At 39.0% G+C, this 16,172-nt stretch overlaps 1 protein-coding gene across 4 annotated transcripts in view; it reads left to right on the top strand.

The window, feature by feature from the left end:
• The first annotated feature begins 1,370 nt into the window (after positions 1–1,370).
• LOC103678802 (limbic system associated membrane protein) overlaps positions 1,371–16,172 on the top strand; it is a 632,608-nt gene continuing 617,806 nt past the window's right edge. For 2 of the 4 annotated variants that reach the window (XM_008708224.2, XM_008708225.2), the window contains exon 1: positions 1,372–1,986. In XM_008708224.2, the coding sequence (XP_008706446.1) occupies positions 1,832–1,986 (155 nt within the window). In that variant the 5' untranslated portion in view covers positions 1,372–1,831. Of the gene's footprint in view, positions 1,987–16,172 lie in introns of all 4 variants that reach the window. The other 2 variants (XM_008708223.2, XM_008708226.2) reach the window with 2 other exon arrangements.

Here is a 16,172-nt window from a genome sequence, read left to right as displayed (position 1 = left end):
AAGATTTAGGGAAAGTTGTATAAGAAACTGGAAATACTTGTTGCCTCCATGCAGGAGAAATGGTTGCCTGAAGACAGGACTAGGAAAGAACTACAATCTGCTCTGGGCATCCTGTACCACTTGATTTTTGCACCATCTGAATGCCTTAACCTTTCAAATAAATAAACAAAATTAAAAAAAAAAAAGTCCTTGGCTGGTCCACTCCTATCTTTTATCCTCAGCATCAGTAGTGAGGGAGATATCTAATAAAAGTGTAGGGCTGTCACATGAGTGACTAACAGTGTTAGCCCCATGGTCCTTATCACTTGGCTTGACTCCTGGAGTAGAAGGAATGACAAATGATGGTAACCTGCCTGCCATTTGCGGGAGTGCGTACGTAGCCTCAGTGTGGTCCTGTAAATGACAAGCTTTCTGATATACAAATCTCTTCCTTACATATGAACATTTTGAGAAACAAGTGTCAGTAGCAACCGAGGTAGCAACAGCACCATGACATTTAGACAGTAATCTTTAGTACCATTCCTCACGTGTGGGACTGAGTGAGGGTTTCCTGGAGAGTGAGGTTGATGGAGGGATTGGGGATCAGCTGCTGAGGCTGGCACTTGGAAAAGACAAACCAGGCATTCACACTCCAGACCACTCAATACCAGCATTGTCTCCAATCCATCCTTCATAAGGGGGCTCCAAGAGGGGGAGGGGATAAAGGAAGGAGAGAAAAGAAACCTTTTTAATCCTGTAAAAGAAAGTGCAGGAGAGAGGAAAGAATGAACAAGAGGTGAGGATGAAAGCCATTGGCCAGGAATATTTAGTTTTAAAATCAACTTTGGCTTTTAATCTTAGCCTCCCATGTCAAGTTTCTTCTGTTTTATGTTCCCCATCCCATCTTTGGGCACCGGTGCCCCTCCACTCCCCATGCTTTCTTAGCCTCCTCTGGTTCACTCCCTTCATCGGTCCCGGTTTGCCTTCTCCTTGCTTTCTCTCCTTCCAGGCTCCTTTTCCTTCTTTCTCACCCCTTTCCGCCCATCCTTTCCCACACTCTTTCTCCTGTGCTTTTACAGCCTGAGTCCCTCTCCTTCTCCCCTTTCTCTTGCACAGTACATCCAAGCTCCATTCCCTCTTCTTAAGGAAATCAGCCAGGCCTCAGATGGAGCTGTTGTCCTGACAACCTAAAGGCGCATCAGGCTTTCACTGAGGCTGGCGGCTGCTGAAGGGGGCAGTTGTGCAAAGCGAGGGGCCAGGCCGGAGGGAGGGCGGAGGGGATGACGTGGAGGGGCTGTTGAAATCCGCGGGGGCGGGGGAGGTGCGAGCGGAGGGGAGGGACTGGAGGGAGAAACAGGAAAGGGAGGGGGGCAGGGACTCTGGGCTGCTGCCGCTGCTGTGTGGGTTTCTTTACACTCCCTGGCAGGCTTGGTGCCGGCTCCTTCGCCTGCCTGCCCGCCCGCCTGGGAAAGTGGGTTAGGGAGGGAAGGAGCTCAGCGCAGACACTGGCAAAGGAGCATCCAGCCACAGACAGACCAGAGAAGAACACCTTCCTTTTGCAGCTTTCTCTTCATCTTTTCTAGAGGGTTTTATATTTGTACTCTCTCCTTTTAAATTGTGTTCCTTTGACTTTCCCCCGCTCTGCTTGGGTTTTATGAGGCTTTGTTAAGTCTTAGACGGAAGAGAGACTGAGCCAGGGAAAGAGAGGCAAAGTGGAAAAGAGCACAAACTGGCAAAGCCCGTTCTGCTTGGCTGTTGATGAAAGCCCCGTGTTTGTAAAGCCCTCTCGGCGTGAGCAGCACGCACACACCCTCCAGAGTACAGCGCGGACCTGCACCTCGGCGTGGCCACCATGGTCGCCAGAGTTCAGCCTGATCGGAAACAGTTGCCGCTAGTCCTACTGAGATTGCTCTGCCTTCTTCCCACAGGACTGCCTGTTCGCAGCGTGGATTTTAACCGAGGCACGGACAACATCACCGTGAGGCAGGGGGACACAGCCATCCTCAGGTAGGGCTTTCGGGCAACTTTTCTGCTGTGCGCGAGAGTGTGTGTGTGTGTGTGTGTGTGCGTGCTGTATGTGTGATCTTCAACTCCAGCTTCTGATGCTGCAGGCTTGTGTGTGTGTGTGTGTGTGTGTGTGTGCATGTACACGCGCCTTTTACTGCGTGCGCAGGTATCTGCCAACAAATTTCAAGGGAATTCTGTTTCCCCTCAAGGACCAGCAATGTTGGTTAAATGTTGTTTGGTTTCTTAGGACCTTGTTTCTCTTACCAAGAAAGCCTAACTTCACCTATGGTATTAGTGACATTTGGGCAGTATTCTTGCTTTGGTAATTTCAGATGCTTTGCACTTAAGAGTTTTGTTGGGATTCTTTAATCAGGAAAGAAGAGTTGTTGAATTATGGCTCTCAGAGAGTGATACACAGTACTGCATTCTCTGTGCTGTGTGTGTGTGTGTGTGTATGTGTGTGTGTATGTGTGTGTGAAAGGGGGGGGGGATGTATGCACATCAAGGCTCTCGCTCTGCCCCAGCAGTAGTTCTGACTGGAGACTTTCTGTAAGGATCGTCTAATTGACATCCAGAGCAATAAATCAATCTTAGAACTTTGGTTGGTTACTGAGCCTTTTCTGGAATGTGTATGGACATCAACACATGAAAGTAGAGAAGAAAAAAAAGGAACTTGCCAAATTGCTGATATTTAAGAATAGCAATGTTAAGCGCAAAGGTTAGGCAAGAATTAACCTGGCGTAAAATGGGTATTTCAAATTGATTATTGACCTTAAAGTCCTATCTCTGTGTGGCTCTGCCAAACTCTGCAATATAATTTGGGATTGAAATTTGGAAAGGGAGAGTCCCAGTCCTTGGGAGTTTGACCCCTATAAGGGACAGTGAGCTGGAGAAACTCATATGGAACCTAGCCATAATTCTATTTCTAAAAAAAGCTTCAAGCTTCTTTTCCTATTTTCCTATGTTTCTCTTTTCTCTTCCCCTCCTCCACCCACTGCACATACCCGTAGTCTTTTTTTCTAGCTTTCTTAAATTTCTATCAGATACCACTCCCCCCCCTCAAAAAAAAGAATGAAAAAAAATGTTCTCCTTGGAGATTCTTTAAAATCTCATTTTGTCCAAATAAAATGACCCAGTGTCAGTCTGTCCATACAGTTAATATTGCTTGTTGAGGCAATAAAAAACAGTAGAGGGTAGAAAGTAAACCTCTAATCTGTGTGCAAGGAGCTGATAGTGCATAAACCCTGGGGCATCAGGGAGCAGTTCTCGAGCAGAGCTGCCTACAGCAGCAAAGTTTTCTTTCCTTTCCTCAGAAATAAATTTGGTTGGCTGTCACAGTGTCCTGCTTTGGGATCTCTAGCCTTGTTAGAGAGGAATGTGTACGTGTTGTGTGTTGTGTTGTGTTGTGTGTGTGTATGTATGTGTGTGTGTGTGTTGCTGCAGATTGTAAAAACTCAGAAAATCCTAATGTGTAAGTGCTTGTTTCTTCGTTTCCTGAGCATTGAGTGATTTTGAATCCCAAAGATCCTACCACCTAAAGCAGATTTTCCCTACCAGCTTTCCAGCCCTGTAAACCTGCATGTGTGATTTATCCACATGGAGTAATAAGATTTATAGAGTAATTTATCTGTTTGCAAAGGGATTTGGATATGATGCCGAAAATGTTTTTTTGCAAACACATAAGCATGCCATCCCAACTGCTAACATTCATACTCCCTAACATCATTAACCCTTATTAGTGAAGCACTCTATATAAATTTATGCTATCCCCAGGAAGACTTGTTTTTGCTGATTAGGAGACTGAATGTGGGGAAGGTGAATACCCTGGATGTGTAAGGTTTTATTTAAATGCCCATGAACTTTGTAAGTCAGCATCGCCTTTATCTTAAGCTATAGTTATTAAGGAGTTAGGTAAACATCTAAATGTTAATTCAGAAGAAAAAGGATGTTCTTTTATTTTCGTATAGCATATGCATGGAAGTCTATGTCTATGAGAGGTGTTTTACTATATAAATATCTACATATGATATAGATGTGCTTCCATGTGTCTCTGGCTTAAAAGAAATGGAGTCTTAAAGCATTACACTTTAGTAGACATTACAATGTGGAAATGGAGGGAGTGAGAAATGAGAATAAATATAGAAGCAGTTATTCACTGGGAAAGAGAAGATAGACAAACAGAGCATGCAGAGAAGTCACCTGTGAGAGTCCGTTGCTTTTCCAGACCTCACCTAATGTGCCCTCTTTTTTTAAAAATTTCCTTTGCCTTGGGCAAGGCTTTTATTTCTGGGTTGGTGGAGCTCTATCAGAAGTAACTATGGAGAGAGTTCCCTTTGTTTTCTTAGCTGACCTTCTTCTCAATCTCTAACTGAGCCCAGTAAGCTTTGTGGGTCAGTCTCCCAGTGAAGAATGGTTTTCTTGCTTTCTGTTTACAAGTCTAGCCTGGGAAAGGCTTGCTTCTACTTTATTTGTGACATTTTACTGGGAGCATGAGCTTCCAGGGGAGGAGAGGAAGGAGAACTTGATTCATTGGAAGCCACAGTAGATGTTTGGCACTGAGAAAGTGAAATGGCAAGGAGAAAAAAAAATTGTCTCAGTGAATATGTGGCCCTGAATAATCTGAAATGGCAATGGGAGACAAGGAAGGTTTGTAATTCTGGTGGCCCAGTGACAGGAGTTTGGCTGACCATCCCCAAAACATTTACCTTTACTGCCTTACTCCCATGAAAAGAAAAAAAAAAAAGTGTATTTTTTGGGAACTGTTGCTCATTTTTGTATAATTATGATAGGAGATGAATACTAGTCTTGGGGTCTTGCTTTGTAATTTCTATCTTTTGGGGGGAAAAAACAACAGAAGACTATAGAATGAAGGTGACAGAACTACATGGAAAGAGAAATACTCTCATGTGTACCAACCTCACCCTGTGTATCCCAGACAAGAATCTAGATCTTCAGAGGTTCGTTATGAGGTCCTTTAAGAACTAAAGAAAACCACACACCATCTTCTGTCTTAGGCATAGACAGAACTGGTCTGTAACAGACCAGTAGGTGGGTTTCTTCCTAGATACTGAACCAGAATTTGCATTTATATTTGTATGCACAGTAAAGTGTAAGACATACCCACAGGACTTGACTTGTGGGAGTGTGTCAGGTGTTTTTCCGAACAGAGCCCACCTGCCACCCCTCAACAAGTATAGGAGTTCATCCATTACTGGACATGACTCTAGCACTGGTTTTTCTAACTTTTTGCCCTGGCACACAGGCTCCCAAAGAGATTCACCACCTGGTTAATTTTGGCAGGTTGAAATCATATGGCTCTCTTGATAAGTCAAAGGAAAGATGGAAATAGTGTTCTAATCTAGCCTTTAAAATTTCACCTCTAACAGTCCCACTGACTGTATTTTTAATATCAATAGCATATGTCTAGAAAGATAATTATAAAATAATTGATTCTAATGTATCTGTTCAGAAGGTAACTATGTAAAAATGATGTATATATGCATATTTGTACATGTTACCTAAGTGCGTATATGATAAAATGCAGAGGTTTCACTGTTGTGGGTTTAAATATTTTAAATTTGAGGTATTGAAATTTTATTTATTTCACAATTCTGACCCTATTTGATGTTTGCAAGATACTATGATACATTTTATGGTGATAACGGTTTTCCCATTTAAATGTAAATGTACTTAATAAGAGTTAGGTATAAGAAATTAAGTTAGTTTAACATAGCTAAGTTTTTAATTTTTTCAAAATTCTAGGTCATTATTCTGTTGTTTTTATACTAAGGGGAAAAGAGGAAACAACACAAAAGATATGATTATTTGACAGTGCAGTGTGAGAATTTTGTGCAAATTTCAAGGGAAAAATGGCTTCTCTTCTATAAGGCATCTGGAACGCCTACATTTATAAAGAAAGTGTCAACACTCAAACATACTTCTGACACAATATGTGATTTTTCTACCACTTGTAATTCACTATTTGAAAACAAACTTTGTGGGCATCGGTCTTTGGGGAAAGTTTGTGACAATTATGAAGTTTTCTTTCTCTGTGGCTAAATCACTAATCAACATTTATTGGTTATTACTGATACTTTAAGAACACTTCATTTCACATTAAATCCTTTATCAAGTATATTTGGTAAATGATAGAGTATAGCACACTATGTCTTGTCTAGGAATACGGCATATTCGACATACTTTCTAACATTGACGTACCTGTGAATTGTGTCATTTGTTGTTACTTATGGACAGAGGAACACAGCAGCCTCATGTGACACATGCAAATTGTGATCATTTGTGTTTTTATAAATATGAAACGCACACACCTCACATAATTAGGTGGTTTTCCATTCTATGTCATCTGACTTTGAATGAATTATTTGTAGAACTGTGGAGTGAACAACCAAAGGGGACTGACTTACCACTCAGTTTAGTTGGTGAGGGTTAAACATTTGTGTTTCTCAAAGCTAGTTCTACATAATAGCAAACTCGGGAAAAAAGAGGATTAGTGCATATTTTGCTGTGGTCTTTGAGGGCTCCAGGTACAAATGTCTGTAACTCATGTGATAGGAAGTTACCTGTGTGCTGGTACCCCTTGCTGTCATCGCTTGTGCCTTAGAGAGCCCTTCTCTTCAGGCCGTTACTTATGGCTTACGGCCGTCTGCCCTGTTTTCAGAGTGCCCTGCTTGTTAGTTTCTACGACGCGGAAGACCTGGACTCTAATTTTGGCTCCATCCTTGTTTGCTACATGACTTTGAACAAATCCCTTAAATATTTGAGCTTCAGTTTCATTTATAAAATGCTGAACCTCCCTATTTTAGTTACTGTACTTACTGCACAGAGTTGTTTTCAGAAGCTCAGAAGAGATAAAGTCGGGAAGTTTGTTCAGTTGTAAACTGCTACATAAGCATCAGAATATTAGGCATTTTCCAACCACGTTCAACCAGTTGTTCTGCATTTAGGGAGCTCTTTTGCTTAGACCAATGTTTCTCAAACTTGAAGGTGCATCAGAAGGTGTACCCGGAGTGCTTGTTATAACACAGATGGCTTGGCTTCTACCTGCAGAGTTTCTGATTCAGTAGGTCTCTGGTAGGGTCTGAGATTCACATGTCTAAGAAGTTCTTGATGACGCTAATGCTGCAGGGTTGGGCTGCACTTTGAGAACCACTGACTCTTGCTACTACAAGTGTGTTCTGCAGATGAGTATTTTAGGTATCACGCAGTTGCTGTTTAAAATCCAAAATCTCAGGGTCTATCCCACACCTAACAAATCAGAATCTGCATTTTAACAAGACCCCCAAATGATTCACAAACACCTTAAAGGCAGAGAAGTGCTGCTTGAGACCTCAACTGGAGACCTTTCAAAAATTACTGAAGCCATATATTTACCTTCAGAAATTCTTATTTAATTTGTTTGGGGTAGGGCCTGGCATAGGTATTTTTTAAAAACTGATTCTGATATGTATATAGAGTTAAGAACCACTGCTTTACCATTTGAGGAATCTCTTTTACAAACCACCTTTGGGGCAGTAAAAAATTAAAGTCATGTTGTATGGCTTGGGAAATATGTCAACGGCAAAAATGTACAGATTGAATTAGGAGAGAAGAGTTGAGATCTTTACCACACGATCCCGTAACTACAATGCCATGGAAAATGGAGTGACTTTATTTTAATATGGATCCAATTTACATAGTATCTATTGAAATAGCATTAAAACTTGGTTTTTAAAATATTATTGTCCTGTGTTCTCACTTTCATTTATATCAGGCAAGACACAAAACAGTTCCATGTTTTTTTCAGGGCTTTCTCTAAGAGAGAAAAGAGATAATATTTGGTCAAGAAAAATAGTCTTCAGTGTTAACTTATTCAAACAGGCTTAATTGTGTGCATTTATGTTGCCATATACACAAATATATGAGTTACAGTATGAAAGTTACATGTTTGTGGACTTCATCTCAATTTTACATGGTGATCAATCTTTAGCTGAAACTTAGGATCAAGTCTTTGTGTCATAAGTAAAGACTGTCAAGGATATAGTAAGTTCAGAATCCTTAACAAATACTCAGAAGACCTAGATCTAAATAGCTTGAAGTAGTTTGAGCTATTAAATGAGAATAACTGACAATTACTTGGCTTACTCCAAAAGCTATTTTTATGATGATCAAATGACCTATGTATTAGAGTGTTTTATAAACTATAAAATGGCATAAAATATAAGCTCTTAGTAAGATTACTGTCATATTCATGGTAGGAAATAACCTTTAGAACATTAGGAAATTTGATAAAATGGGCTTTTTGTTTTTATTTCTATAGTCAAGGATGGCCATCTGCTCTATATTTTGTATCATTTTTTCCCCTTTAAAGTCATTTAAAGTTACATGTATCTTAGAATATTAGTTGAGTTTCTTATCCGGAGTACAGGGCGAGTGAGGGTTTTTGTAGTCACTTGTAATCAAAATGTTATCTCAAGTTAATGAGTGATTAACCTTCACAAAAGAAAACACGTTCCTTCAGATTTTGTTAATTTTGTGGAAATCTAGAGTAGGAAAGGCCTTGGAGATTAGGCAGTCCACCATCTCATTCTTTTTATTTATTTATTTATTTATTTATTTATTTATTTTTATTTATTTGCTTATTTCAGAGACAGAGACAGAGTGAGTAAGGGGTGGGAGAGGGGGCAAAAGGAGAGGGATAAGGGAAGCAGACTCTCTGCTGAGATCCTGACCTGAGCCAAGTACCACCCAACCACCCCCACCTACCACCATCTCATTTTAAAGTGATGTAACTGAGGGGGAGCCTGGGCGGCTCAATCGGTTAAGTATCTGCCTTCATCTCAGGTCATGATCCCAGGGTCCTGGGATTGAGCCCTGAGTTGGGCTCCCTGATCAGCGGGGAGCCTACTTCTCCCTCTCCCTCTCCCTCTGCCCCTCACCCCAGCTTGTGCTGTCTCTCTCTCTCTCTCAAATAAAAAATAATAATAATAATAATAAATTGATGTAACTGAGAAGAGAACAATTTAGTTGGTTGTCTAAAGATTTGAGTGATTAGAACTAGAATTCATGTCTCCTAATTCTCATTCAGAGATTTTTATTCCACAGTAGCACTGAAGCTATCTTTCTGGTTTTCATGCTATCTCATGATACGCTATTTAAACTTATGCCACGGGGCGCCTGGGTGGCACGGCGGTTAAGCGTCTGCCTTCAGCTCAGGGCGTGATCCCGGCGTTACGGGATCAAGCCCCACGTCAGGCTCCTCCACTATGAGCCTGCTTCTTCCTCTCCCACTCCCCCTGCTTGTGTTCCCTCTCTCGCTGGCTGTCTCTATCTCTGTCAAATAAATAAATAAAATCTTTAAAAAAAAATAAAAAATAAACTTATGCCAGAAGTGTCTTTCCCTTTCTTCTCTCCTTTCTCTCCTCCCCTCTCTATCTTTCCCCTCCCCTTCACTTGCCTCCTCTCCTGTCTCTTCCTTTTTCTACCCTTCTCTCCCCTTCTTTCTATACCTCTCATCTCTGCTCCTCTCCCCTCTTCTTCCTTTCCTCTTTTCTCTCTCTTATCCCTGAAAATCAAAGCTAAACTTTCTTATGAATGATCCTCCAGCTATTGCTGGTCAAGGAAGAAGTTTCAGTAAATACTTTACTGTCCACTGTCATCTGTCATAGGCTTTCTTTCTTCACTTGATGCTTCTATCTTATCTTATTTGCAAAGCCAGTCTTGTACCTGGCAGAACCTATATAACCTTTTTTTTTTTAAGTTTTGTTTTGTTTTCTTTTCTTTTCTTTTTTGTTTCTGGTACTCTGCCTGTTACTCAGATTTCTTATCTGAATTCTTAACTCTTTACCCCAGTATTTGACTTGGGTTCCTCAACCCTATTACCTCCTTATTGTTACGTATGACTTACTACCTGGTTAAGTCCCCTTTTACTTGTCCCTCTTAGAGACCCTGATTAGGATGACTGCACAGTGAGATCATGGTCCAAGGCTCTGCCTCCAGTTTGTAGGCTATCCTTTACACAACCTCAAGGGATTTTCTACGCATTGCAGTCATTGTAGATTATACTTAAAATTCTTTGAGGGAGGTAGAATTTATTTTCTAATTTGTACAGAATTTATTTTGGGCTAACAGTGGGGCTGCTGGTGGTCACTGGGAGGAACTCAACATAGATACAGACCAGTCTTCTGGGATGGTGGAGGCACTGGATGCTAAGTTCTACTGCAAGTGCCTGGGGGTTTCTTGTGTGTCATGTAGAACAAGGTTTCATGAAGCTTTCTTAACAGGTGAGCCAAGGGAGGTCCAGCATGTTACCAAAAAAAAAAAAAAAAAAAAAAAAGTACAGAGCACCATAAGGGGAAAATAACAGGTTAGCAACTCACAGTGAGCTCTATAGGTAGGCAGGCATGTGTCACAGGGAGGTATGTCAGCTCGTATAGAGACTTAGTCACAAGGCAGAAATTCAGAGCAGAACAGAGTCCATGGCATAAGGGCTGGCTTACACGTGGCAGAGCCGTCAGTAATAAGGGACTTACACCCCAGACATACTACCAAGGTGGCTAGCTTGGTCAGGGATATAAGCGAAGCTCTGTATCAAAGCTGCTGTAACCAAGGGGTAACATGAAGAACTCTCAGAGCGCTGAACTCTACCTTTTTCAAACTTGTTTGGGATCATAAAACCTGGTCTAGTGAGGTAGGGAAAAGATAGACATAGAGGTCTGAAATGAGGTAAGAGTTAACACTACTTGCTTTTCCCTGACTTAGGCAACTTTCCCAGATTACATCTTTATTCTACTTAATCCTTTCAGACACCATGTAGTTGGCAGAATCATGGCCCTGATCTCACCTGTTTATCCTAGGCCTATTGTTTTCCAGTATCAATCTGAAAATATCACCAGATCCTTCAAAGTCTTCTCTTATCTACAACATGAAGTCACAGGTCCTTAGCTTGGATAACTCTCATGCCCTGCTACCTCATTTCATCTACTAATTCAGAACCACTTACATTCTCTGGTCATGAGCGTGTGAATGTGTATACACACACACTTCCTTCTCTTACCTTTGTTCATGAAACTCTCTCTACCTAGAACCTTCTCTCCCCTCCACCACTCCACTCTTTCCAACCATACTTCTTTGCTAGGTTACCTCCTTGCTGCTCCTTCCAGACTCAAGGCTAGTTTTGGTGATATCTCATTCAGGAATCTTCTCTTATTCTCCCAGATTGGGCTAAGTACTCTGTTTACTATTGGTGATAACCTCTCTGCATATCTTTTTTTTTCTCTTCTAGTCTTATTGAGGTACAATTGATAAATAAAAATGTATATATTTAAGCTGTACAGTGTGATGATTTTATACACACACACACACATTATAAACGGTTACTACAATCAAGTTAATTAACACATCTATCACTTCACTTAGTTACCTTTCTTTGTGTGTGACAAGAACACCCAGGATCCACTCTGCATGCAAATTTCACATTACAACACAGCATTATGGACCATTGTCACCACGATGTACATTAGATCTCCAGAATGTATTCATCTTATAACTGAAATTCTACCCTTTGACCAATATCTCCCTATTTCTACCACATTCCAGTCCCTGGCTACTACCATTCTATTCTCTGTTTGTATGACTTAGACCTTTTTTAGATTCCATATATAATTGAGATTGTACAATATTTGCCTTATCTAACTTTTTTTCACTTACCATAATACCCCCCCAGGTTTACCCATGCTGTTGCAAATGGCAAGATTTAAAAATTTTGTGTTGCTAAGTAATACTCCATGGTGTCTGTGTGTGTGTGCATGTGCAGAGAGAGAGAGAGAGAGAGATAATATAGATACATCTCATGTTTTCTTTTTCCATTTATTCATCCGTGAATGCTTGGGTTATTTCCATATCTTGGCTATTGTGAATAATGCTGCAGTGAACATGGGAGTACAGATACTTCTTTAGGACACTGATTTCCTTCAGATATATGCCCAGAAGTGGGATTGCTGGGTATATGCATACCTCAGCTTAAAATTTACTACACTTTAAAGGCACTCTTGTCTTGCCTCAAATGTACAATCAGTCCTTCAAAGACAGGTGTCTCATCTACTTTCATTTTCCATCCAAGAATTTAGCTTCGTACATGTAGGTGCTCGGATAAGTATTTATTCACTGAATGAAACAGAGACGAGGTAGTCATACTGTAAATCAAGCTGATCAGAAATTGGTTTATGGAAGAGGAAATAAGTTTGAAGGAGAGAGCAGAGATGAATCAAGATATGTTAGTGGTAAAACCAACCACTACTAGAGAAATTACAAATGTGTGGTTGAAGAAGGTTAAGTAGTAAAATCAGAGATGGATTATTTTCTTATCCCTGGTTGGGGGGATAAGGGGTTTGTCTAGAAACACTCCCAACGTTTCCCATTACAGCTACTCTTTTTAAACACAGCTTTCTAGAGCATGAAAAGGGCATATGAGGGAATTTTAGGGGAACCCAAAACTTTAGTCACAGGTTCCCAGACAAAGTGGCTCCATTCACTGATGGATGAGCTTTTGACAAAACTGGGAGCCACTCAGTGCACCTGAAGTGAGTCACGTCCAATGTCTGTGAAGAGCTCAGAATCCCAGGTAGTTTAAGAGAAGGAATATACCTTCTGGGAGCTGCTGAGGCTTTCTCCCTCTAGAGGTGGCTGTGAACTTTCAGGGACTGAGTTGGCAGGATTGTTGTGCAGCAGGTATATTCACCTCATCTGTTCTACTTTCTTGTGAAATGAGACAAAGTACAGATCACTTGCACTCATTTGACTCAAAGTAATGAGTCATACTGAACAATCATGCCTACTTGGGTTTTGCAGTGTTGAGCCCTTTACTCACTCCTGAGGAAATTCAAACTTGACTGTACAGTGGACTTTTTAATAATCCCAAATTCTCTTTGTATGTTTTGCCATAATGCACAAAAGCATTATTTATATGAGGTCAGAGGAAAAGCCTATAACTCTGAGGAAAATGAAACCCAGCTTCTCATACAATAATGCATTGCTGTTTATTCCATTATAATTTTTTTGGTGATGCATTTCTATATTGAGTTTCTATATTTTGAACTTATCAAAAGTTAATAATATCTTTTCTAAAGTAGTGCTTTAGTCATGCTACTATTTGCCATACTTCTCTGCTGAGAACAGTATAGATAAAAATGAAAGTCGCGCAGTTCAGCACTAAGTTATGCGTAGCCAAATGTATACATGTGAAACTATTGATTGGAAAATTACTTGGTTTCCTAATTTCTAATTTTTGTGCTTCTTCAGTTATACTTCACTCTAGCACACTTATGTCAGACCTGTTTACTTCATGGTTTTTGAGTCACATATGGCTGCCAGTTTGTGGCTGATCTTTGTCTTGTGATAACTGAGATTGTTGTCATCTTATGCATGTTCATGATGTAATTATAAGAGCGTACCTTAAGGTCAGCATTTTTTATTGCAGAATCATTAACTTAGCAGATGGTTTTTTTTTGACTTTTTGACCTTCATTCTTCTGTCTTTTTTTAAAAGCATTTAAAAATATTTATTTAGTTATTTTAGAGAGAGAGAGGGAGAGAGAGAGCATGTGAGCAGGGGGAGGGGCAGAGGGAGAGGGAGAGAGAGAATCTCAAGCAGACTCCCCGCTGATCATGGAACCCAACTTGTGGCTTGATCTAATGGCCCTGAGATCATGACTGGAGCCGAAACCAAGAGTTGGATCTTCAACCTACTGAGCTCCCCCAGGTGCCCCTCTTCTATCTTTTGTTACTCTAATATAATGAACTAATAATATCTAATATCATCAGCACCTCAAGGAACTGCCTAAAGTCTATAGAATATCACTAGATCAGATAAACTTCTAGATTGAACACCAAGGGATTTAGGCTTTAGTTCCACAAAACCTTAACTGCAGAAAGTTGGGAATTAGCTTTTGTTGTTTTAACTCCAAAATGGGTATAGTTCCTACTTACCTGTTAAACAGAGATTTTGGTCTGGTCTGACATTAAGTTTTTGAATATGATTGAGTTCATTAGAAGAAATGTGTGAATGTCACTAGTCGGATGGTGATGTGCTCAAATAAAAAAAAATTAAACCACATTATCTTATAAATATCGTGGTTTAGGAAACTTAAAAATATTTTTGCATTAACGCCTTATATTTGTATAAAAATAAAACAACTCAAAATCTAGTTCTTCTAAAACTAGAAGTATATATTTATATAGAATGTGTTATGATGTATAAACAAATTATTTCATAAATATACTTAATTACATTGTATGGATTTTTTGAATACAAGATTTAATTTTTTTTAGTTTCTTTTGCACATATTAATAATAATATATAAAAAGCAAAAGGATACATGTGTTTTTTTGTGTGTATGATAAATTTACATACAAACGATAGAAATGTGAATGTTATTGTGAACTTGGGTCATAGTATATGTTAATAGGAATTTAGTTTAATTTGATGTACCAATGTAGAGAAGTTTATTGCAGAAAACTAAATTTTCTAGGTTATCAAGGATATTAACAGGTACAATATAGAAGCAGCATCATATGATGTCTTTCTAAATTTGTTTTCATATGTTTTATTTTTAATTAATCATTATGCAAGTGCCAAAATTATTTTATAAGAGAAGTCAGACTTAATGTTTGTTGTTGTTTTTTTTCCAGACTTAATGTTTCTTATTTCTGTTATATCTTGGTTAACATACATAGTAGTCCCTAAGGAGTAAAATAAGATCGGATAATATTTCTTCTATTTGGGTTATAGGATAGACACTAATGGTGTATTAGCTAAGTGAGAAATAACTTAAAAAAATGTAAAGTCAATTCTTCATATTTCTGATCTCAATTCTAGACTGAATTTCCATTCTCTTTTATTCTAAGTCACCAAGAGATCTTGTGATCTGTTAACAAGTATGCTTGCTGAAAATGAGAGACTGGGCACTGAAGGAGAAGAATAAGAATTTAAATTAAATTTAAATTTGTTTGTCAAGTAAAATTACCATAGTTATGCTTTTATGCCCTTTTCAATATTAAAGATTCAAGGCAAGTGAAGAAATGATTAGAATAATACAAACAAATTCAGGTGTAAGACTCAGATGCATTATATTCAGAGCAATAAAATGACTTGGTAGTATGATTATAGACATACTATTGCTAACATTTGAAACCCTGTAGAAAATAGAAACCATTTCACAATATTGGTGACATATAATATTGTCCTAGTTAAAAGGGGAAAATGATATTAAATCAATAACAACAACAAAAGCCTAACTACTAGAGCATTTTAAAAAGGAAGCAGTGACCACTGGGAGCCAATACGGGTTCCCTGGGAACAAAGTGTAATATGGTAAATAGATTTCTTTAAAACAAACAAAATTCCAGACTGGCAGATCAGGGAAATGCCATTTACTCTGAGTATCTGTATTTGGACAAGTTTCTCCTGATAGACATATAAACAGATTATTGGTCTATAATGAGCTAGATTGTTTCAGTTAATTGGATAATCATGCCAAAGAAATACTGATTGACAGTGGTGAAGGATTCTCTCAGTCAGTCTTCGGCCATGTTCAATATTTGGATAAAAACATGGGAAGCAAACTTGCTGCCATGTGTATAACACAAAAATAAGAGGATAGCTTTGTGTCATACTATGTGTATGGCACAAAGATAAAACGATTCTGTGTTTTGACAGAATTATAAGATAAAAATGGATGAAAGCTTATACAGAGATAAATTATCACTCTCTATATAAAAGAATGTTATTCATCTGTATGTGTGTTTCTATCACACTTCATCCCCCCCAAAAAAGAAGTAAAAAAAAAAAAAAAAGAATTTAAGATAGTTTATAATTTAAATAGAACATAATTTAAATAAGTAAATCAGGTTGAATTCTTTTATAAATGGTCTTTCAAATAGTTTTATGACATGATGGAAATAACACAGCTTCTAAGCAAGGAGACCTAGCTCCAAGCATTCCTCTACCAATCCCCAGCTTTGTAAGCAAGGGCAAATAAGAGCAAATAATCCCTGCTGGGCCTCAAGTCCTCTATAAAATGAAAATGGTAATACTACTTACCCTCTTACCTCAGAAGGCTAGTATAAGAATGAAATAAGAAGGACCTGTAAAATAAGGATCTGTATATATATATATATATATATATATATATA

The sequence above is a fragment of the Ursus maritimus genome, unplaced genomic scaffold (genome assembly GCF_017311325.1).
Source record: "Ursus maritimus isolate PB19 unplaced genomic scaffold, ASM1731132v1 scaffold_4, whole genome shotgun sequence".
NCBI classification, from domain to species: Eukaryota; Metazoa; Chordata; class Mammalia; order Carnivora; family Ursidae; genus Ursus; species Ursus maritimus.
This window is presented reverse-complemented; position numbering and strand designations above follow the sequence as displayed.